The following is a 24625-nucleotide window of genomic DNA, read 5'->3' as shown; positions in this document are numbered from 1 at the left end:
AGCTGGGGGGCAGTTCCTAGAGCTTCTTTATAGCTCCATTGTTCCTAGCTCTGAGTGGGGCTTCGGTAGAGCCCTGTCTGGTGGGATATGCGTGTTTCTGCTGTATTTGTCATTGCCTCATTTCTTGTATTCCACCCTTAGGATTATTTATTGCTCCTGAACAGCGAGCAATATTTTCTATACTACATCGAGTCTTTCGCCTGGAAATCATGTGAAAACATGGATTCTGAACACCCTTCTCTATCCAAGCGATTTGATTTAGTGGGTGTGAGGCAAGTCCACAAATGTGCACTTTCAACCAGCTCAACTGCACAGGCCCACAGACCGCACTGGAGTGGCTGCATTGAGACTAGGCGTAAGGGACAGTTTGGACGAATGGGGTTCTTCTAAAGGAGGACACCCGGCATTGGGGAACCTGGTGTACACAGAAATGAAAGGGATGGATAAACTGTGACAACAGGAGCTCTTTCAGAGCCCTTTCTGCACTTGGTCTACAGCCAATGAATGCCATTGGTGCCACTGCCTTAGTGTATTCTTGCACTGAGGGTAGTCCAGGAAGTACTGAGACACCAAGTCTCTCAGATGACAGTAGTGGCAAAGGACATATTGTGAGGTGATGCCAGAGGAGAAGGAGCAGCCACAAGCTTATTTGCTTAGCATCTGCTTGTGAGACTGGAAGTCTTTCCCCAGCTGTCAAATTCACCCCGGCTTTGCTCCTCCATGCATCTGGTTTACAGCACGAAGGCCATGTCGCACGAGCCTTACTTCATACTATACTTGTTCTAGATGCCAAGAACACAGTTCTTGCTGACTGAGGTCTGTCAGGGTCGCATAGCTGGGCTTTCCTCAGCTTCCAGGAAGGACAAAGACTAGTTGCACAAGAATGTCAATATATTGGATGCCACTTAACTATTCGATTAAAAATAACCATAAAAGTAAATTTTTGTTATCTGTTCTTTTCTATGTTAAAGAAGCTGGGCCTGCTGGCGCACCCCTATAATTTTAGGTGTTCGGTAGGCTGGGAAAGGATCACTGTTTAAAGCCGGTCTGGACAGTTTAGTGAGACTTGAGCAAAAAAAGCTGTAGATATAGCTGAGCGTGGACAAGGCTTGGTTTCAATTTCAGTACTGAAAAAAAGTGTGCATGTGTGTGTGTGTGTGTGTGTGTGTGTGTGTGTGTGCGCACGCGTGCACATTAGCACATGTGTGTAAGGTTGCTATCACACTAAATTCACTGTGTGTAACCAGTATTTCCTGCTAGTCTGACTGTGAAGGAAATACAAATGCTATGTATATGAGCAGGTCTGCGGGGCTCTGGTTTATAGTTATAGTAAAGATCACAGCCTGCACTGGAATATCTCACGGACAACAAGGTGTGCACACAGCTAAGTGGCACCTGGAGGCAGTGTTAGCTATGCTGCTCTGTGGCGCTCCTCACACAGGTGGCTGGGGGCCCATTTAACAAATTGGTTTTGACTCCTCTTTCCCAGGCTTGTTCCTAGCCTGACTTCATGCCACCTCCCTCCATAACGCAGATTCCCTGGTCTTAGGAGTGGAGGCGGAGTCCCAGGAGGACTGGGGTCAGCTACCTTCCAGCATGCTGACATGCATGGCATCATTGGCTTTCTTGGGGACACTGAGCATCACCTCCAGGCCATCCTTGAGCTCCCCTTTCCCTTCTTCACAGCAAGTTAAAAGTTCCTGGGGGGAAAAAAGTCCAGACACGATTAGGATCATCTCCCAGGTTTCCCAAAACCCTCCTTTTTCTAAGCCACCGAGTAAATTATACACCAGCCTCACTATGTCTGTAACAGCTCCCTCAGAGAGAGCTATTAAAAAAAATAAGATGGGGATTATTGATTATTGCAATCCCCCCAAAAAACCCAAAAACAAAAACAAAACAAAAAACCCCTCAAAAGACCAGATGAGTTTTATTGGGTCCAAATGAAACCACTCCAACCCAGTTTCCAAAGGCTAGGGTTTTAAACCTGGAGTGCTCTGTTGCAGTTCTGCCTTCCTAGAGAGGGGATGAATCCGGTGAAGCGTGCTGCAGAGACGCAGTGCAGGGGGACCGAAAGGGAAGGCATGAAGGAGCAGAGGGTGTGTGGCACCGCCTTTGTGGATCTCTGCTTGCCCATGGCCGACATTACTTTTAGGTCCAGCCTCTACTACATGAGTACTGAGTTCCATCCTGCTGGGAGCAAGCTGAGGCTAGAGATGTTACAGATTTGTGACAGGTCAGAGTTTAGAGTGGCAAGGATCAGGACTATCTGACCTGGGGCCGATGAATGAGATGGCAGGCGAGCACTTTGGTACCCACACAGGGGACTGGGGTGAAGATGAATGTAGCTTCAAGGGGGCCAAGCAAGGCCTGGGATGTAGACTGAATGCACAGGTTGGGTGTCGCCACCCTAGCCTGTCCACGTCCTTTGCACACTTCCTAGACTCTCCACATCCTTTGCACAGTTCCTAGCCTGTCCACACGTCCTTTGCACACTTCCTAGCCTGTCCATGTCCTTTGCACACTTCCTAGCCTGTCCACATGTCCTTTGCACACTTCCCCTCCTAGGACAGGGCTTGCAACACTTCCTGGGCATCATGCTCTTGACTCTCACCTTTCCGCTGCAGTCTCACTCATCAAAATCCCAATGACAGATACACAGTGTCTGCTTCGTAGAGGAAACCATCTTTCCAGCCATCTAGTGGCAAGACCATTTGGAATGCCCCCCCCCCCAAAAAAAGATGCGTTTGGAAAGAAAATGAGTTCAAATCTTGTAAGTGTAACTATGATGTCTCCTGGCAAATAAATTACAGGTAATTGCCGGCAGGAGGGTATGGAATGCTCTGAAGCCAGATGTATCTGGCTGGCAGCACTTCCTGTAGGGATCAGACCTGCCTTTAACAGCTCAGCTCTCTAGAAAGTGACACAGGAGCTAGCTTGCTGGGTCTCTAACTAAAAAGCAACTATGTTTCTGCAGGTTAAGTGAGACCGAGAGGCACATTATCACTGGGAGATCTTGTGTGCTGACCTGGGCAGAGCACATCTGATGGGGCAGGAAAGGGACAGGAACCTCACCCATGGTTCTGGGCGCCTCCCTGCTTTACCACGGTATTGGGATTATCTACTCCATCAAGCTTATTAGTAAAGCTTTCTCCCGGGGGAAAAAGTGAGGCTCTGAAACAAAACTCCAGCCTCTGGACCTGAGTTATCTTGGAGATGTTTCCATACGATTAAAGGAGGCTGGGGCACTCAGGAAGAGCACCCTTTGGGGGAAGTTGGTTGGAGTTCTTGGTCCTGTCATTTCCAGATGACATAATGTCGGCATTGTACTGAAACTTAGCTTCTCCCACCTGAAGTTCTCTGGTGTCCCCACCCTTTCCTAACTGTCACCCTCCTAACTTTGATCTCAAATATTAATCAAGGAGTGCCTAAAGCAAAGCACGGAGGACAGATGAGAAATATGCTTCCGTTGGCAACAGGAAGCACCAATTAGTTCAGTCCCCTAAGCAATTTAACAAGTCTACCGATCTACCCGGAGCCAATGCGTTCTCCAGGGCCGGGGCAGTCCTTCCTGATAAGGAGGGGTCTGCACATTTAATTTAGGCTCCGCAAAGGACAGCAGCCGCAGATTTACAGGCAGAACATCAAACACTCCAAACGACACGGTTCCACTTTCCTGTAATAGCTAAGTGATGAGCCCCAGAGGATACTGATAATTAAAGATCAATTTATTTGGAATTAAACTGACTTCAAAGAGAAAATAAATGCCGTGTTATTTATAGTAAAGCTCCACACATTATTTTTACCCATCAGGTAAGCCTGCCACCAGCACATTTTAAAGAGGCTAAAATTACCTTTTTACAACAATTTCACGGCTTCCTTGCAATAAAGTCACTGCTACCTTATTTGTTTGCCACTCAATTCCCTGTATAAATACCCCAAAACACTTAATTCTGGAGTGGCAGTCCAGAGCCCAACTAATTCCAACTCCATTCCCTTCCAAACCTCTCTAACACAACTCCCATAATTAGGGAATTTCATTGTTACGGGGCTAAAGGGGAGAGGAGAATGGTGGTATTTCTCTTAGAACACCATCTTAGTAGATTTCAGATGGGCAGTGTGGCTACGAACACCAGTATCTATTTTCTTTTAAAGCTTCCAACCCTATATCAGTTCCTGCAAAGGCTTTGTAATACAGAAATCGAAAGCCACAAAAGTCGATTTTAAGAATAAAATTAAAAAATGATTTTATTTTCTGTGAACGGGTGTTCTGCCTCTATGTATGTCTGTGTATCATTTGCATGACTGGCACCAGGGAGGCCATTGAATTGTTAGAGACAATTCCGAGTTGCCATGTAGGTGCTGGGGATGGACTCAGGTGTTCTGGAAGAAATTGCCAGCAGAGCCTTTTAACTGCCAGGGCATCTCTCCAGGACCACACGAAAGTCAATTTTGCAAAAGGCTATCATCACAAGAAAGCTACCTCAGAAGGGTCAAGCATCAAGCAGGACAGGGAAGGAGAATGCTGTTCATGGAGTTCTAGGATACAGTGTACAAACTGAGATTCAGACTCTGAGAATTTAAGGGTCAGAACCACACTGAGCTTTTAGGAAAGAGTCTCCTTGCCCTGAGACTTTATGGGAATTTCTGGTCTTCATGTGAAAACTTTAAAAGATAAAGAAGCAAAAGCAATTCTGCCCCAAGAGCCAACATGTCACCCACGTAATCTACTCCACAACATGTCACGCACACAATCTATCCCACACTAATGATCCCCATGCTGAGCAAAGCCCAGCATATGATGCTATTCTCTTTCCAAGCCATTCTGCTAGGCCGAATGGTTTGTGTGCCTGTGCTGGAGGGAAGGCTGGTTGTATAGCTCTGCCCTCACACAGAAAACAGGAAAATAGCACTGGCACGCTTCCCCGAGCAGCGTGCACCACCTTAAGCCTCCCATGAAGAACCGTGGTCACTGACCCCGCCCCAGGGACTTGGGTAGTGGGGCTGTGATGGGGAATGTGGGAGGAGAATCTTGGGTCTGAAAGTCAGAATGGCTTTCAGGTTTGGGGAAGGTAGATTGTGCAAGATTCTGCTGCTGTCTCTAAACATGGAACTAATTTTCCTTTGCAATTATGCCATTTTCTACAAGCTCACTAATTACTCTTTTGTCCTTTTCATTACATGAACAATCAATGATATATTCAAAAGGCAGAAAACCTCTACCCCGACGCGTCAAGAATGAATATAGGCCTATTTAGATTGAATTGTCTATATCAATTTTCCTGGCTTCCTATAGAAATATTATTTTTAGAATATGGGCACATCTTATATAAGAAAGATAAACCCAACTGACTTAGTGTTTTACATAATCTGATTATTGAACTTTTAAAAACTAGTGTTTGAAAATCCATGGTCTTGGTTGACTTCAGAAGTACTCTTAATAAACAGGTCTCTACAATTCAAGATGTCATTGAGTTTAATACAACTTTTTTGGCTATTTTCTGTCAATAACTGATTTTCACAGACATAGTAGTCAAGGAGATGGAAGATGCCAATGGTCATAGAGAGCACGGTATCCTCAAGACCTCCATCTTGACTCCAGCAAGTAGGAAGCCCAGAGGAGGAAGAGGAAGAAGAGGAGGAGGAAGAGGAGGAGGAGGAGGAAGAGGAAGAGGAAATCTGCTCAGGAAGGATGGGCAGAGCTGTCCAGTATCTGAGGTGATAATCTTAGAGTCTGCAATGGTAGCTGGAGGTGAAAATTAGTTACAACTCATCCCCACAGCCTTTTCTTTTATCTCTGCCTCCAAACAAACATGTGGAAGTCTGTGGGATAGGACACACGGTCTCGAGCCAGCAACGGTGGTGTGGGCTCTACTGAGGCTCTGCTGTAGAGAAAAGGCTTCCCTATGCGGGCTGCCCACTGTCAGCAGTCTTCTGGTCAGGAGAGAGGGTTGGGCGGGGAGGAGCGGTACCTTCAGGAGCAGCTGGTACTTCGTAACTCTCTGGACAGGCTTAATTAAGTAGGAAGAGATGGAGTTGGCCAGCCCGTGCCGCTGCTGGATCTCCTGCAGGATGAAAATAGATGTAATGAGACAGAGAATGGTGTGTGTGTGTGTGTGTGTGTGTGTGTGTGTGTGTGTGTGTGTGCGTGTGCATGTGCGTGTGCATGTGCGTGTGTGTGTGTGTATGCGTGTGCATGGGCATGCATGCTCTAAAAGGAGGAAGAGAGGGTAATGAGAAAGAAAAAAATAGATGGTAGACATTCACAAGATGTTTAGTAGGGGATGGAAAGAGAGAGGTGGGAGAAAGAGAGAGACAGAAGAGGGGGACAGGAAGGGAAGAGGAAGAGGAAGAGGGAGGGAGGAAGGAAGGGAGGGAGAGAGAGAGAGAGAGAGAGAGAGAGAGAGAGAGAGAGAGAGAGAGAGAACAAGAGAGACCAACAAGAGAGACAGAGATGCAGAGACTGAGAGAAGTTGAGAACTGGCAGTGAAAAGGGAGAAGGCTTTGGGAAAGAAGTGGGTTCACAAAACAGATGAAGAAATGGGACAGCACTGGGAGATAACGGGAGAAAAGAGTGAGAGTCAGTAAGAGACTGAAGGGGAGCAGAGGTGAGACAGAGGGAGAAAATGAGTCAAGCCTAGAGTTAGAAAACAGGCAGTAGAGGAGCCAGGGAGAGCCGGGAGAGCCGGGAGAGCCGGGAGAGCCAGAACAGGAGAGTCTTGTTTGCCATCACCCTCCTTATGTGCAAAGCTCTTCCTAGCAGCCCCCTCCCCCACTGGGACTTGGTTCATCCCAGCTTAGATCATCTCTCTGTCTCTCACACATTTCTCACTACAGTCAGCAACAGCTCTCTCCTTCCTCAGGGCTTCTGAGCTGGAAACCAGAGTCACTCTCCAGTGTTATGCACGGTGAGCATCCTCATAGCTCACGCCCCAGTCAACACCGTGGCTTTTAGGTGCTGTTGGCGCCTCTGGTCTCACCTATTAATCCATCCTCAAGCTGAGAACCTTCTGAGTCTCAGTGTAGAGGGGGGCATAGATTAGTCCCTGTACTCAAGGGCCTTATCATCTAACTGGGACCGTGCAACCCAGAGACTAGAGAACAGCAAACGACACAGAGTCTGTCACAGCCAATGAAAAGATAGCACTGGAAAGGGAGGTTAGTAGAGATAAAGCTTGGACCTGCGCAGTTCTCACTGTGTTAGGAAATGAGCACACCTCAGCACAGAGGAAGGGAGTAAAGGAAGTAGGTTCAAGAGTAGGAAAGGAACCAAAGTAGGAGCTGGGAAGCAAAGCTGGGCTGGCTACTGGTGGAGCTCGGTTGGAAATAAAAAGGATTTGAAGGCAGGTTTTCAATGGCAAAATAGTGTAGATCTTAAAGGGAGCAGATACACAGTGACAACTTCAGAGGGGCTAACAGTGCTGACCACAGAAGAGCAGGAAGAGACTAGAGAAACAGACAAACTAGGAGGTTCTCACAGAGCCCAGGTACATAAATAAAACGTCACCATGTGACTGAGCAATGCCATCCCAAGATGGACCCAGGGGAATGAAAAGGGACGTTACAGGGACAACCCAGATGTCCATCAGCTGATCAATGGCGCCTGTGACAAACACCACATATTATATATGCCATTCATATGAAACGTCCATGCAGGATAGAGCTGTAGATATGGAAAATGAGTTAGTGATGACTTGTGCTTTTTTGGGGTTGGGGGGTCTGTTAACAGCTAAAATGTGTATAAGTATTTTTCTGAGGAGTATATGTGTGTTTATACATGTCCACTTGTGTGTACATGCACACATGTGTATGTGGAGATCAGAGATCAATATTAGGATCCCAGACGACTTTACTCTTAAGCTGTAATGTAATATTTCATATTCAACATATGGTAATTGCTAGAGTAATAAAATAAAAAGATATTTAAAAATTGGGGGACTTCCAGCAGAAGTCATTGGTGATAGTTATGTTTCTCCGAGGGAGGGTAGATTTTCCCGTGGAGCAAGAACACTGAATAGCACAGTCCAGCATTGAAAATGCAAACTCGAGGTGTCCTTTTTTTTTTTTTGCAGGTGACATATTCCATAACCACTTAACACATTTAGGATATGCTGCACTAATCTATCTCTGTAAGATGCCAATGGCTTGGAGTGACCAAGCAGACATGGTGTGTGGCCCATCCGAGCTTCTCTGTAAGAGCTGCAGTGCTGGAGAGAGCAGCAGCTGTACACTGCCCTCTGGGGTTCCAATCAGAGTCTGTGTGGTCTAGGAATGCTTCCTGGGTAACACTAACAGATCACATGGGGGGCAACTGCTCTAGACCGACAAGCTGACAACTGCCAGGCGACAAGGCTTGTGTCACCTGAGTAGGACTGAAGTCATCAGGAAGGTCTAAAAACTGGAACCACTCTTGTCCTGTCCTAGACATGGCAGCTCAGAAGTTCTCAGAAGACACTCACTAAAATCTCAATGTCATGGCCGCAGGCGAGTGGATTATGAACGATTTGCTTTTAAAATTTGGAGCTCATGAAGGTGACAGGTTAAGTTAGTATGATCAATATCACCCCATCTCCTTTATCAGAAACTGGCTAGAAATAGGGACACAGAGAAAGTAGGACAATGGGAAATAGTATATGATACCAGGCATGGAAAAATGTACAAACAGGAATCAAGAGTACACTACCCAGTTCAAGGGTCTTGGTTGGAGTGTGTGTGCAGGAAGGGGCATTTGTTGGTGAATTGCCACACATTCTATGACGGAGACACAAAGCTCAGGGTATGCATAAGGTATTGGGTTTGTGCAGGATGCAGCATTTGACTTTGTGAAGGGCAGGAATAAATCTTAAGCATGATGTGTATGTACATATTGAGGTGTTTGCATGTGTATGGGTGTCTCTGTGTGGGAGACAATCTTAGGCGAGGAAATGCTGGGCAAGCATAAACACCGACGTATCTGAGGCATGTTGAGGGCACAGAAATTGCGTTATTAAAATGCTAAGTGGAAGAAAGAAGGGCGCGATCCATTTACAACTTCAAAAAGACCCTTCTGGATAACTCTGATGAGTAACCAACCAGGGGCATCTTAAGGAAATGCACTGCCAATCAAGGGAGGCATTGGTACAGAGAATCCAATATAATATCCAGTAAATCCTGGTATCAGCGTAGAGAAGTACTTTCCTTAGACTAGTATTTTACCCCAGCAATTCCAATTCCAGACTCCTGAGGCCATTTCCAAATGAATTCTATTTTAAAAAGCTATTCTATTTAAGTTTGCTCCTTACCTAGCTTCTCCCACTCAAACTACCCCTTCATGGTAGCAACAAGATCGCCACAGAACCAGCCTGCTCTGGTGGTTTCAGCCTAGAATGATGCTCAAGAGGTTTATTCCGTAAACTGGAGTACAAGACCCCGGTTGCAATGCCTTTATATTCTCCTAGGGGCTTCGCCTGCTACCTTACATGCAATAGAAGACGCCCCAGAAGCAATGAATGCAGTGAGGCTACAAGATGGGCTGATGGCTGTCACACACTGCTGAAGGGGTTTCTGTCACTTCTGACAGGACTAGCAGAGGCCATCAGTGCTAGTCTGTTGCTCGCTGACTTTCATTTTTCCTTATTTTTAATTTCTTGTCTCCCCCTGTGCCCCCTCAGTGCCTTTTGATCTGTTTACTTTCTAACAAATAGGCCATTCTCTTTTGGGGGAGACCAACACTAAACGGATCTGTCCCACTGATCCCCCAAGACTGCGCTCATCCAACATTCAAAGTTCTGAGGAAGCAGAGGATTCCAGCCTTCCAATCTCCTGATATCCATGACGACAGTGTTCAGCTTTGGCTGCACAACATCTGCTACCTCAATACCAGCTACACACATGTCATAGCATCGGGCAAGCATGGCAGAGTCAGGAGTCAGTATTCGTCAAAGATGGCTGGTAAATTCCAGTGCATAGCCACAGTACAGACAGACATTATCAGTGAAGTGGATCACAGACTGGGGCGGGTATCAAAGACACCAGTGGACTCCTTACAACTCAGGTTGCTAGGCTCTGGAGTGGGGAATTTGTACGTCAGAAAGACCTCAGGTGATGCAAATGGGCCTGGCTCAGGGACCACACCTTTGGATCTCTACGATTGAGAAAATAAAACTCCTTGGCAGCATGAGCTATACCATCCCACCTGTAAACACAAGGTTTATGTCTAGCTAGGTTTGGTATCGAAACATAGGATAAATATTGCCTCATCAAAATCACACTTGAGACAGGACGGGGCAAAACTGAAGACGAATACCGTTTGGTTTTAGTTTTAAAATATTTTACCCACGAGATAAAGGTTTAGTGTGGCCAGGAAAGAAGAACAAGGAAGAAAGGGCAGGCACTCAGCCCAAAGCAAAGGAGTGTCCCTCCTCTCCCTCCCCTCCCTCACTCCATCCCCTCCCCTCCCTCCCCTCCCTTACCCTCCCTTCTATTTCCTCCTCTCCCCTCCCACCTCAGGACTGTTGACAACAGAAGGCCACAGCTTACATCAAAGAAGGTGCCTGCGTGCTCCAGGATCAGCTGGTTGGAATCAGGCTTGTTTTTACAGTAGGTGACATACATCTGAAATTTGTCTGCCTGAAAAAGAACAAAGACAACCAAAGATAAGCACCCATTGGTCCCTCCCTGTCTACTTTCTCCCAGGCTTTCTACTGTTGTGGTAAAAGGCCATGCATGACCAAGAACACAGGGGGGAAAAGGGTTCATTTCATGTTACAGCTTGTAGTCCATCATCCAGGGAAGTCAGGGCAGGAACTCAGGCAGGAGGCTGGAGGTTGGAGGCAGGAACTGACCCAGAAGCCATGAAGGGAAGCTGTTTACTGGCTCACTCCCCATGGCTATCTCAGCCTGTTTACAGCACCCAGGGCCACCAGCTCAGGGGTGGGCATGCCCACGGTGAGGTTATCCCTCCCACATCAACAGTCAAGGAAACGCCCCCAGACTTGTCTGTCCACAGGCCAATCTGGTGGGAACATTTTCTCAATTGATGCTCCCTCTTTCAAATGACTCTAGCTTGTGCTAAGTTGACATAAAGCTAGCCGTTACACTTCCCTTCCTCACAATGCCTAAAGGGCCAAGCATTGCTGTACAGAGACTGAATTCCTTATGGAAAGTACCACGTGCATCCCAGCCCACAGTTTGCTAAAAGGCTGGAATGCCTTTTCTCTCATTGAAAAAGCCTGCTGAACTTTTAATACCAGGCTATTGGTATTGTTGGGAAGAAAGAAAAATTGTAATGTGTTCTGAAGTTGTGTAGAACTTACATATCAATTACCCTCACTTTAAATCATCAACAATCAAAATCTTTTTTTTTTTTTTTTTTTTTTGGAAAAGAACGAAAGAAGGCCATCCTTGCCCCTTCAAGACAGATGCAACAACAAAGTGATAAACGCTCTGAGGGAGATCCGCTTATGTTCCAAATGCCTTCACTAGAGGGAGCTTGGGAGTTACTAACACCAACACCCCCTCACCCACTGTCAGGGTCTGAACAATGATTCCCAAAGAGTTTGTTACCTCAAGCCCCAGACCCCATGACCTCACCTCTCCACTGAGAAGATGAATTTTGAAAATACACCCTCGTGGAGGCAGGGGGAGGGGGGATGGAATGGGGGGTTTTCGGAGGGGAAACCCAGAAGGGGGATAACATTTGAAATGTAAATAAACAAAATAACCAATAAAAAAAAACTCGAAAGAAAAAGAAAGAAAGAAAGAAATAAGGTCATGGAAGAAAACCGGAGGAAACCAGTTGCTATTCTGTTGTTTGGAGGCGGGGTGGCTGTATTTCAAATGCATTTTTTCCATTGGTGAACCACTGTTCATTTCTGTCTTTTGAATACCTGGGATATCCTTTCCTGAGAGGGTGATGTAAAGACATCACTGGTATCATTAAAGCTTTTCTGAAACAAATTTTAGGGCTTTAAATGACTTAGGAGTTAGTGATTATCACTAACAGATGACAAGCCATACTTATTTTTGATTTCAAAGGGAACCCCAAAATTGCCTAAAGTAACACAAAATAATCCTTTTATTGATGTTCAGTCTTGTTTTTCTCTATATTGTTGGTGTAGGGGATTATAAACTTATTTTACCAGCATCTTTAGGAGCTATGCATCAACTCACACACTGGCCAAAATGAGATGGCGGTCTGAGGTTGTGAGAAAGGAAAGTATGCTTAGGGCAAACTCGAAGAAGTCATGAAAAGAAGGCCTGGGTGGGAATCAGGTCCTGAGGTGTGGGGACAGCTGGGATGCTTGTCACATTTCAGTGGTTATTCTGCCTCTTATCTAAGATAGGCTCAGGTCTGAAATCTAAAACACACCTGTCATTCTGTTTGTTCCTAAGCATAAGCTCCCCAGACTGTGAAGAAATTCCGAGGAACCATTCTGGGTACAGATTACCACGAAATAATTATTCCAGAGCAGAATTCCTGGTCTGGGGAGGATGCTTAGTTGCCCTTGGTGTTATAACTGGACTTTCAGAGCTCTCTGAATTTGTATCCGTGAGCCTGAGCTCAGAATGGTGTGTCCTGCGGAGACTCCTGATGTCTAATTTTCCAGTTCTGATGTCTAGAAGCTGGTCCACCTGGCCCACCGACTCCATCCATGTCGAGGGCAGTGAGAGTGAGGGCAGCCGCACACTCATCCTGTCAGTCAAAACTGGGGTGGAGAGAGCAGGATTCTGTTCTTCTCTATTGAGAAAAACAGTGTAACCCATAATTAGACAGATGGTGTCTGTGAGTTCTAACTTCTAAATCTACGTCCCGAAAAAGAATCTGGTAGACTGGGCTGCTCCCAGGGTGCTGGTCTTGTCCTACTCTCCTGACCTCATCATCTAAGAAAGTTCCTAGAGAGGTAGAGGTGGATCTTGAGTGACGTCATAGGCTTTCCCAGGGATGGCTCTGTACTCCAGATGTGGTACCTTTCACAGAACTACTCGTGGTGCCTTTTGCAGCACCTGGTCCCAAGAGAGACTGGCAGTCACGGCAATCCTTAGGCCAGATATGGGGCAGAGGCTCCACGAGGTACCCCTGGAAACATCGACAGTAGGGGAGGAATTTAGATTGGTTACCCAGGTAACAAAGCAGTGTCCCACATCCTCAGGCAGCTGCTCGTACTTCTCCAGCTCTTTGAGGAAGATGCTGTGAAGGGAGAGAAAGGCTGTGTCAGACACCGTGGTCTAGAGGACCCCACTTACAGGACTGTACTAGGGTCAACGTAACAATCTCGGCCCAGTTACACGTGGATGCTATGCTCTATAAGTGAGGCGAGGAGTTAGCTTTTATGTTGGAAACTTGTTCAATTAAAATGTACGGTGATTGACTGACCAGTGCTACTTAAAATAGCCCCTCCCCATTCCCTCTAGAGGTTCATGAATTTGAGATAAAAATAGATGATGAAATATAGTAGCTGTATCAGATTTTTCATTTTATCAGCAATTCTGAATTTATTTTGTTACTCCAACTACTTTGAGTAAACCATAATATAAATATATATAATATATTATAAGTATGTTATATCTATTTACAGTATTATATATTACAGTATATATTATATACACACATATATTATATATGCCTATATATAGTTCTATACAGCAAATATATAATAAATATATATGATGCTTATAATGTGTAATAAATATTTATTTTGTTACTCCAACTACTTTGAGTAAACCATAATATAAATATATATAATATATTATAAATATGTTATATCTATTTACAGTATTATATATTACAGTATATATTATATACACACATATATTATATATGCCTATATATAGTTCTATACAGCAAATGTATAATAAATATATATGATGCTTATAATGTATAATAAATATTATATATGTATACATAATATGTATACAGTCCCAAGATGAAACTAAAGCTGAGCTGGAAAAAAGTTCAGTCCTTCACAGGCCTTTTCATAGCTTTCAGTTTTCTTCTTCCACTGAGGGGGAGTACTGTCATACAGATCCCATTAGAGAAGAGCATCTAATGGTGGGGTAGGGGAATCACAGTGTAATTTAGAGTGGAATGGAGTCACTTATCTGACACCGTGGGTGTCTAAGTTGTGGTTCCTTTCTATGCTAAAACGTTACAAAGAAATGACTGCGCTGGCTTCAAAGTAATGCACGAAATAGTAGGGTTAGCTCTTAAAGATAAACGTTAACAAGCTAGCATTATTGGGATGGAATTTGCTTTCCAAAATGCACTCAGGATCTTACAAACTAAAAATGATTACGAGGCCTCAGGGAAGCTTACCTCCGGGAGTGGGGAATGGAGTCTTTACCAGGAGCAATTTTAGAGAATCATCGAAGTCTCAGAATGTACTCAGGCTTTCTGGAGGCTGGGATTTTCTCCTTAAAGCTTATCTACATGTATGCGTGACATACATTCCCGAGCACTGATAACAATACCGTTTATAATGGTAGATATCGTTGGCTGAGAACTAAATATTTGAGCTATGGTATAGCACAAAACCGAGTAACTTGTAGGCATGTTCCCCACCTCAGAAAGACAGTACTGATTCTGTCTCTTCATGTGGAAGATCTCCTTAACAGAGTGGAGATAGCGAGGCGAGGAACCAATGGACAGAAACCATGTTACCGTGGCAGGGTGTTTGTATTCTATCTACCTCCAACCCAGGGAACTAAGAAAACCGTGACTGTAGAGGACCAGGTGAAGAAACAGGGTGTGGGAGCTGAGACTTCTCAATGTTAACACTTCTGTTTAATGTTAAAATTACTCGAATGCATACTTCACAAAGGTAAAATATCTTGCATTGTCCCACTACTTGCCTCCACCACGATGGGGAAAAGTCCATTTTGACTTGACTTATTCTGTATGCTCACCATTATTCGTAACTTTTGGCGGCTCTTATAATTATTAAGCAGTTACAAATGCTATGCATGCTGCTTGTCTTTTCAATGATATGGGATGTTTTGGTGGTGAATGTAAATATGTGTGTAATTTAAAAATATTGAGCAAGAATGAATTCTAATAATGATTAGTAAGATCTTAGATGATATTTTCTTCATCAATCTATAATTAATTTTTTAATCTACAAAACATGGTAATTGGTAGAGTACTAAAATAGGACAGATGTTGAAAAATGTGGGAAGCTACCAGAACTCATTTGGCAATCATCTTTCTCCTCCCAAGTGTGAATTTTAGAGTTTCTTAACCTGACCCATGGAGCATTTACAGTGCAATGTGGGCTCTAGGAATACAAGCACACTCTCGAAACCAATATGGCATCACATCTATTGCTGCCTTTAAAGGACTGCAGGAGACAAAGGTCCAAGGAATTCCAAAATAAAACAGGAAAAAGCTTCCAGTAATACTAAGGATCGATACTAGCTCAAGGCCCAAGGGGAGAGAAACATTTTTGTTGCACTAAGGCAACTAGGCCCATCTTCTTGTGTATAAGTAAGGAGGTGTGTGTGTGTGTGTGTGTGTGTGTGTGTGTGTGTGTGTGTGTGTGTTAGTGTTAGCTTAGGGCCCTGAGGAGGAGTGTGTGTGTGTGTGTATGTATGAAGTATGAAGAAGTGTGTGTGTTACATATGTTCATTTATTTCTTTTAATCTCTTGAACTGAGTTCAAATATTCGTTTACTGTGTGGCCCTATCACAGGGAACGCCAGATAATACAAGCACAATGTCTTCAGAAGTGGCTTTTCATGAGTGTTGAGGTAGTCTTTATAAGTTGGATCCTCCACATTGACACATTCTATGACTCTCAGAAAAGACTCGTGCAGGAGCTCAGCTCTCAGCCATAATGGACGGCACGGTGCCTGGGGTGGGGGGACTAGAACATTTAGGCAAGTGGTCAAAGGAAAGTTGGAGCTGTTCTAAAACAAGGGTCTTATCAAATAAGATTGTCTTTAAAGAAAGGAGGACCTGGAGGAAAAGAGAGCTTGAGATGAGAGAGGGGAGAATCTGGAGCCCAGAACCTAGGGTACCATGCTCAGAATGAAGGGTGCCTCTGTCCTCAATTCCAGGACCCCGTTTTCCACATGAAGACTGATATCCCCGAACTCTGACTCTTCTGTCCTATAAACTGATCTCCTTTACTGGTGGCCAAAGAAACAGATTACACTTTGGATCACGCTACTGCATGCAGTGTCTAAACTGTATTTTTGTTTTGGAAGCTGCAAAGTCAAACAGAGTGACACAGAGTTCTGCCTTTTTCTTGACGTATGACCAACATCAACTGACCAGCTATTGAGCTGATCAAAGGGAAGATAGTGCTAGAATGTTATTTAAAATCCTAATAATTTAACTGAAGTGATAGTTTTTGTGGAAACAGCAGTCAAAAACCTACAGGAAGATGCTTTGTGTGGAAAACCCCAGGAAATGGAAACACTTAGTGAATTAAATGCATGGTATGACTCTATAACCAAGGTCTCTCTGTGTAACAAAGAAATTATACACACACACACACATGTATGTATGTATGTATATATGTATGTATGTATGTATGTAGGTATGTATGTATGTATGTATGTATGTCTATCTCCTCAGAAGAGAGAGGCTGAAGTATGAAGAAATGGACAGAACATCACTCTTATACCTTTTGGATAAGTGACAGTAAGATTGTAAAGGAAGGAGTGGGTACCTGGATTAAGCTGTGAATGCTAGGATTGTCCCAAGGGCTATGGTTGGTAGCTAGAGATGTGGATGGATGGTCAGAGATGGTTACGTCAGCAGAGTCTGCTTACTGACACTCAGAACCATTTACCAGTCTCTGATAGCTATTTTCTGGGATTGGTATGTAAGGAACATCCCTCTTCAAAGGCTCGTTTTGGCTTGATGAATGTCAGAATGACGGACCTTCCTTCCTTCCTCCCCCACCTTCCCTTTTAAAATCAGAGTCTCACATATTCCAGTCTGGCCAAGGCTGGCCTTGATTGCCTGATCCTTCTGCCTGGATGACAGATGTGTGCCACCACACCTGGCTCCAAATGACAGCGCTAACGGCTGCCGCCACTCCATTATCACTTCTGTTTTTAGGAGTCTTTTCCTCCCAAAGCTAAATGCATCCTGAGCAATCAGAGTTCAGGTAGGTATAAGGAGGTTTCCTGAAGTCTCTTTTTCTTCATTTAGAAGTGTTAACTTAGCAGAGTTTGGAGAATTTCATAAGCTTAGGTAAAGATAAGCTGTTTGGCACATAGTAGGTACTAAGTTAGTAATAGCTGATCAGGGTCAGGGATACATACCTGTCATAAACATATTCTCTCTATGAATACACACAGCTCATTCTTCCTCACATATGGAAAGTTACAGGTTGGGCGCATTCCCCATGAAGACCTTGCTCAAAAACTGTCACTGGCCACCTTCTCCTAAACCCATCCTGGGAAAATCACGATTGGATGGTATATGAGGGTCTGATTCCAAGGTGACATAACACACAAGGAAATGCTGCAGTGCTGGAGACAGCGGCAGACTCTGCCTAGCCGTGGGCACACCTGGCTGTACACTGCCCTCTGGGGTTCCAATCAGGGTCTGTGTGGTCTAGGAATGCTTCCTGGGTAACGCTAACAGATCACATGGGGGCAACTGCTCTAGACTGACAAGCTGACAACCGCCAGGTGACAAGGCTTGTGTCACCTGAGTAGGACTGAACTCACCAGGAAGGTCTAAAAACTGGAACCACTCTTGTCTTGTCTTGGACATGGCAGCTCAGAAGTTCTCAGAAGACATTCACTAAAATCTCAATGTCATGGCCGCAGGTGAGTGGATTATGAACCATTTGCTTTTAAAATTTGGAGCTCATGAAGGTGACAGGTTAAGGTAGTATGATCAATATCCTTTTACCGCCTTCTGCAAGATGTGTTTAAGTCACAGCCTAATGACTGACAACACTCCCACAGATGCTGGACGCTCCCTTGACTGTTCTGCAGCAACATCTAGGCCCTCGGCACATTAATGATTGCAGGTACTAAAACAGAGGACTGAGTGGAGCGAGTGACATACACTTTTGTACGTCCCTCTTAGAGGGGTGTACAGCCCTTTTAGAAAGGAATAAAACTTTTTAAAGATGTTGAAACCGAAGCAGTGCCACCCCTATTAAACTATTATGACACCTCTAGCATTTATCAGTGGCACTCTCCCTGAGTTCTGACAGTGGATCTGTACCATCCTGAATCAGTTTAGAGAGAGTCTCCCTGCTTCTGGGGAAGTCTTCCTGGAATGGTTCACGACTTTGCTCAGAGGCTGGTGGGACACATCAAAGTTGTATGTGCACCCAAAGGTAGAGCTGTTGGACCCCTTGAGTGTGTGTGTGTGTGTGTGTGTGTGTGTGTGTGCATGTACACATGTGCACGTGTGTGCACACACCTGCTTGCAGTCATGCCATCGTGTTGAGAACAGGAAGGTTGTGGCATGGGTTAGAGAGGAACAGTGAACAAACAGCATGTTTAAAACTTGAAGGTGGGGGCCAGTTCACTGTGTTCTTCCCAGTGGAGCTCACTAGATCCCTGCAGACCCACCATCTACACTCCAGAGGCTCTACACTACTGGGGCTAAGGGAGCAGTTAGCATAAGGTGAGCTATGCAACGGAAGGGCAGTCAGGAGTGTGAGCACACGGGACAAGGAGGGGAGTTATCCACATCTTCAGCACACTCTGGGTACCTATGCTGAGCATGGCTTCTTGGCCCTGTCCCTCATTTCACTCCAGAAACTTTAGTGTGGGCAGAGGGATGAGGGGAGAGGCATGGCCTCCAATCTTAAGTAGCAAAAGCAAGCTTTGCTACTGTTTCCCACTACTCCTATCCTGTAGCTAACTCCTGTGATCGGATGAACAATTTCCTTGCACACATTATCCCAAGTAATGTTAAAATGAGGCAAAATATAAAAAAAGAATTCTCCACCAAATGTTACTCATCTCTAATAAGATCTCTAACTAAGATGCTGCTTAGCAACAAGGCAAGAAAGTGACAAAATGTGTACAAGTGAAATCAACATTACCATGATGTAGCTAAGCCTGACTGCTTCTTTGTCTGAGTGTTTCGCTGAACGCTTACACACAGCACTAATAACAGCAACAAGGTCACAGCCATTAAAACTGTCATTACTCTTAGAATCACAGCTTGGTACCCAGGGAGGTTCACTAGTCTTTCCTCCCTTTTGTCTAAACATCTGGATATTAATGAAGGGACACCTGGGTTCTCGTCCATGCCAATCTAGGTAGCTCAGAAAGTGTCAGCTTCTATAAAACAAGGGGACAGAGCTAGATTATGGTTATTAGAGGCTGCTTTGAGCTTTTCCAGTAAAAGGGTTACAACTAATACCACAGGCATTCGGGGTGTGCGCGCACAGAAAGCACATACTTTAAGCGAGGCTGCCTGGGGGAAAAGTAGCCGCAGCCTGTGGATGGTCTGAAGCGTGAGCTGCACAACCTCTTTCTCTCCACTTGGTGGAGCCAGTGCCTCACCAGAGCCATTGCTTCAAAGGGAAGTACGCCAATTCGTATGACAAAAAGAAGAGGAAGAGCCCAAACCAAATCCAGACGAATGTGTGTGCACACGTGTGTGTGCATGCATGTGTGCACACGTGTGTGTGTGTGGTGGTGGGGGGGGTCAGGACATGATAGATTTATTTATTTATTTATTTATTTATTTATTTACTCATGGGGAAACACGTTTTGGAAACCACACTTTGTGCATGGTCCTGTGTTAGGCCTTCGCTCAGAAACCCAGTTTTCACCATCTGTCCCTCCTCTCCCTGTTGTGCCCATTTCTCAGGTCTCTAAACCTACTACTGACCCACTACTTCTGCTCCATCCTGCCCACCCTCCTTTTTTTTTTCTCCTTTACCTTTCCCCGCCAAATGTTCCGTTCCTTGTAATCCATCCACTCGGCTTCCTCATTTCTACTCCATCTAGGTATTTTTGGTTTGTTTTCTCATCTTTCAGAGGCCTTCCCTGTACTGCCTTTCAGCCAGTTTCAGTCAGATTACTTCCACATGCCGCTCCTTCCCCCTCAGTCCCCAAGACATATCTGTGATACCTAATTGAGGGATTAGACCAGCATCTGCCCCTGCCCCTCACAAGGCAGGGGTGATCTGAGCCTCTCTTATAAACTCTTTCCCCATCCTACCCTTCCCTTGAGAGGCATTTGTTCAAACTGTCCCTTTTCATCAAAGAAGCTCTCCTTGAATTCTATCTCACATGCCCCTCTCCATTAAGCCTGTCCAGCTTCTCCACTGGACACCAGTGTCTCCTCTTAACTAATTTTCTGCCTCGCCTCACCCATTTTCAGAGCTGTCTGCTTCTCACAAGAGGTCAGAGTCTGGACTGGATCCACCACCGTGAACAGCTTCATTTCCTAATTGGAAATGGTCCACCGACCCAAAGAAAACACTCCAAGAAGATGATGAAAATGTGGTCAAGTGTGGCAGCTCACACTTTTGTCCCAACCCTCAAAAGGCAGAGGCAGGAGGATTGCTGTGAGTGTGAGGGTAGCCTGGTTTGTAGAGTGTTTTAGACCGTCTGAGGGTACATAATGAGACCTTGTTTTTAAAAACAGCATCCTTTGCAAGGCAGCTTTCCTGGCGTCATGAACCTCCCCCACGTGGTCCTCACCCCTCTGTGTACCCTGACTGTTCCTGGCTGACCCTGTCACAGACAGGGCTAGGGGGAAGGAGTCTGTTACAGGGATGGAGTGGTGGGGAGGCAGCTGGGCTTGGTCCCCACCTTGCCCTTGCTGACAACCAGGTTATTAGTGTAGAGGTGTGGGACCCGACTGACACAGCTGTGGAATTAATGGGTGGGGATGTGACTTAACTGTGAATTAAACAATTATCAGAGAACTAGCTAATATCTAAGGTGTTGGGGGGGGAGAAAGAACACCCAAGACATTGTAGTTAACTCCCTGGAATCCAGTGTCTGACCTTGAGGGGGAAGTGTGAGTGTGTGTGTGTGTGTATGTGTGAGTGTGTGAGTGTGTGTGTCTGTGTGAGTGTGTGTATAAGAGACATTCTCTCTCTCTCTCTCTCTCTCTCTCTCTCTCTCTCTCTCTTACATACACACACACAGGGGGGCGGGGAGAGACTGTCTCCTCCTATCAGTCTTTCTACTATAAATAAAGGGGACTAAACATAATAGTTGAGAGGACCTTCTGAGCCCTTACACCACAGACTACATAAAAATGTTATTTTCAAACTCATGAATATGACTAAATCCCCCCAAAAAAACTGAAAAGGAAGAAACAGAGCTGGAATTTAACTGAAATGGAAGCATTTTAACGAAAAAAACATCATTATCCAAGCTGAATATCTAGTATGGCAAAGTGAAAACCATTCCTTATTTTTTAACTGAAAATTTTAGATTAGTCAAAACTTTACTCTTGGGAGGACCTATGTACAGAACACACCCCCTTGTCTACGTGTTCCAGGAAGGCTCAGCAGAATGCAATGGAAGCAGCCTGAGCCCTGTGTAGACGGTGCAGTCGTTGTCTTTACTTAGCCGTGTAAAGAAGGATAAAGTATAAGTGGGGGGAGTGGACAGCAGGGTCCTCCTCCCACTCCAACCTCCAACTGGGGGCAGAGCCACTGCCTTTGTGAACTAAATCTGCATATTCTTTATGGAACAGAGAAAGTAGAATTTATCTCCTTAATATCCACAAAGACAAAGGTTCTTGAGACAGATCCCACCCACTTGGACACACATACCACACCACTTGCCTTGGTAGCCATTTTTCAGAGACACCATTCGGACAAATCAGTAGTCCATGGCTGAAATGTAACCTCTGACCCAGGCACCAATTTCCCAGTGGCACAGCTAATTATGTCACCAAGGCAGGACTGTCAATCCCTTTCTCTGTATTAGTGTTCCACAAACCTCCCTCCTACCCCACCTCCCTTACAGTCTGGACTATAGGTGGATAACCTGGCCTACAGACTAGCCATGATGGGAATATGTATCTCTGATAGTCAGCACTGGAACTGCCATTTTGAAAACATAAACAAATGGAGTCAGAGGCCCCCTTCCCCCTGCAAATTCAGGTTGAAAAGCTGATGGTTTCAGAGAGTACAGAGTCCCTAAACAGTCAGTAGGAGTTACGGCAACTACCGCTTCCTGTAACGACACCCCAGGAAGCTCATTCATTTAGAAATGTTATTACTCTGCTGCTCTAAGATGCTTGGTACTGATGCTGGGAGGTCATATCTAGGAGCTTTTCTCTTCTGAGATGTCCACAATTAGTCAATAATGGCTTGAATGGGAATTATCTATAAGTTTGCAAGGTGTAAGTTTATTTTTAGCCTATCCATTCATCCTCCCATCCAACCTTCTACTTACTCAGTGAATGTGCTTTAAATGTACGTGGTTCCAGGTTCATGGTACCAGGTGCTGGATATGCAGTGAATGGTACCATCTTCTAAGGACTTATGGTCCTTGCAGTTTCTAAGTTTGGCCAATTACCATTTTATCTTTATTTATGAGAGCTTTTAGAATTGTTATATTTTCCCTATTAATCAAAACCTGGGCATCTTAAGTAGAGAGTGCGTAGTACAGTAAAACATCAGTCTCTGGCCAATATTGGAAATTAATACACAGCTTGAGATCCTTAGATGTTCCTGTGAATTGTGGATAATTTAAAACGTTAATTTCTTTTAGTCAGTAGCTTTCTAAATATATTACAGAGCTCCTTGATTTGAATGCAGATACAACTCAGTGTTATTACAAGGATCAAGTATGATGTCACACCGAGGCACAGTGGCTTTGCTGATCAAATGGTAGGACGCAGGACGCTCTGCACAAACCCTGAGCAGTCCTTTATCACAACGGTGTCCCAGGCTAGCCTCGAGCCCTCCATCCTCCTGCTTCAGTCTCCTGAGTGCTGGGATCACGGGCATGGGTCGCTACCCTCTGCTTACATCTCTGTTTTATTGTCTTTGCTGCCATTTATCTGTCTTCTTTCCTCTCAAGTTTTACAAAATGTTGCTCATTCAACTACTCATTTATTCAGGTGCTTGATTTTTATAATTATCTATCTATCTATCTATCTATCTATCTATCTATCTATCTTTCTATCTATTCATCCATCCATCATCCATCCATCCATCATCCATCCATCTATTCATCATCCATCCATCCATCATCCATCGATCATCCATCCATCCACCCATCCACCCATCCATCATCCATCCATCCATCATCTATCCATCATTCATCCATCCATCATCCATCCATCCATCCATCATCCATCCACCCATCCATCATCCATCCATCCATCATCCATCTACCCATCCATCCATCCATCATCCATCCATCCATCCATCATCCATCCACCCATCCATCATCCATCCATCCATCCATCATCCATCTACCCATCCATCCATCCATCCATCATCCATCCATCCATCCATCATCCATCCATCCATCCATCATCCATCCATCCATCATCCATCCATCTATCCATCCATCATTCATCCACCCATCATCCATCCATCCATCATCCATCCATCATCCATCCATCCATCCATCATCCATCATCCATCCATCCATCATCCATCCATCTATCCATCCATCATCCATCCATCCATCTATCCATCCATCATCCATCCATCCATCCATCATCCATCCATCCATCTAATATTTATATCAATCTAAATTACTATGCTGGCAGGGAAGTCAAAGAGATTCTGTTACGGAAGAAAAGTTTAATCTCTGTGGCATCCTTTACTGTGGTCCTTCAGTGTTCTGAATCGGGAATGTGCTTGGCAATGTTGTTGGGAAAAGTGCCTATTCCCCTCATTTGCAGAGTACAGGATTTCATATGCTTTAATTTGAAATTAAAAAAGAGCTTGCTAGAACCACATTTTGTAAATTAGAGGTGGAATTACAGCTATTCAGAAAACTATAATGCCATTTATCACGGCTTGCTAGACTGACACCCTGAAATCAGAATGAGAAGCAGGGCCGAGTTAGATATGCTGTTATTAACGGTTCTGTTTTGAAGTGAATATTCTTTCTTCCTGTTTGGAGATGGGCACAGTTGGCAGGCAGTGCGTGCTGTGGTGTGGAGATGTCCGTATTCAGCTAATGTGGGGAGGACCTACGGAGAGTGAGATTTGTTGAAAACGTTCAAAGATCACAGCTAAACCAATAAAATTATGTGATTTACATTTTCCAATCTCCTCAGATAGCCTGGAGGAGATGGGATGGTACTGAATTTGGGGCCGATGGCTAAGAATGTTTTTATTAGGGTCTTATTAATATGGCTGTCATGAGGACACAATACCATGGTCTAGAGATTGCCAGGCAAACCACATAAGGATGTTTATGATGAGAAAAAGAGGAGGGAAAATATTATTAATAGTCTAGAAAGGCAGAAGAACACATCCTCCTCCGGCCCCAGTTTCCCAACAGGTTAGTTAGCATGCCATGGGGACTAAATGGTTTACATCACTTTAACTGATACCTTGATGGGTAACTCATCACAACACTGACTCTCCACTCCTTCCCGAGCCCTGAATTCTTTCAACCAAACTCCTGCTTGCCTGGGGGGTCATTCGTAGCAGAGAGCCCTATGGAAGCATCATTCTCCACAGTGGAGCTATCCAATATCAGAACCACTCTTTTTCATTTAT

The 24625-nt window shown here is 44.7% G+C and overlaps 1 protein-coding gene across 36 annotated transcripts in view; it reads right to left on the bottom strand.

Annotated features, from left to right (window-relative positions):
• The window catches only part of Kalrn (kalirin, RhoGEF kinase), a 605866-nt gene that overhangs the window by 199674 nt on the left and 381567 nt on the right, over positions 1 to 24625 (bottom strand). For all 36 annotated transcript variants that reach the window (XM_039088642.2, XM_039088658.2, XM_039088661.2 and 33 more), the window contains 4 exon segments: positions 13099 to 13168; positions 10519 to 10608; positions 5973 to 6065; positions 1589 to 1700 (listed from right to left, as the gene is read on the bottom strand). In XM_039088642.2, the coding sequence (XP_038944570.1) occupies positions 1589 to 1700; positions 5973 to 6065; positions 10519 to 10608; positions 13099 to 13168 (365 nt within the window).

The sequence above is a fragment of the Rattus norvegicus genome, chromosome 11, assembly GCF_036323735.1.
Source record: "Rattus norvegicus strain BN/NHsdMcwi chromosome 11, GRCr8, whole genome shotgun sequence".
NCBI classification, from domain to species: domain Eukaryota; kingdom Metazoa; phylum Chordata; class Mammalia; order Rodentia; family Muridae; genus Rattus; species Rattus norvegicus.
The sequence above is the reverse complement of the archived record's forward strand: the minus strand, read 5'-3'. Positions and strand labels throughout refer to the sequence as shown.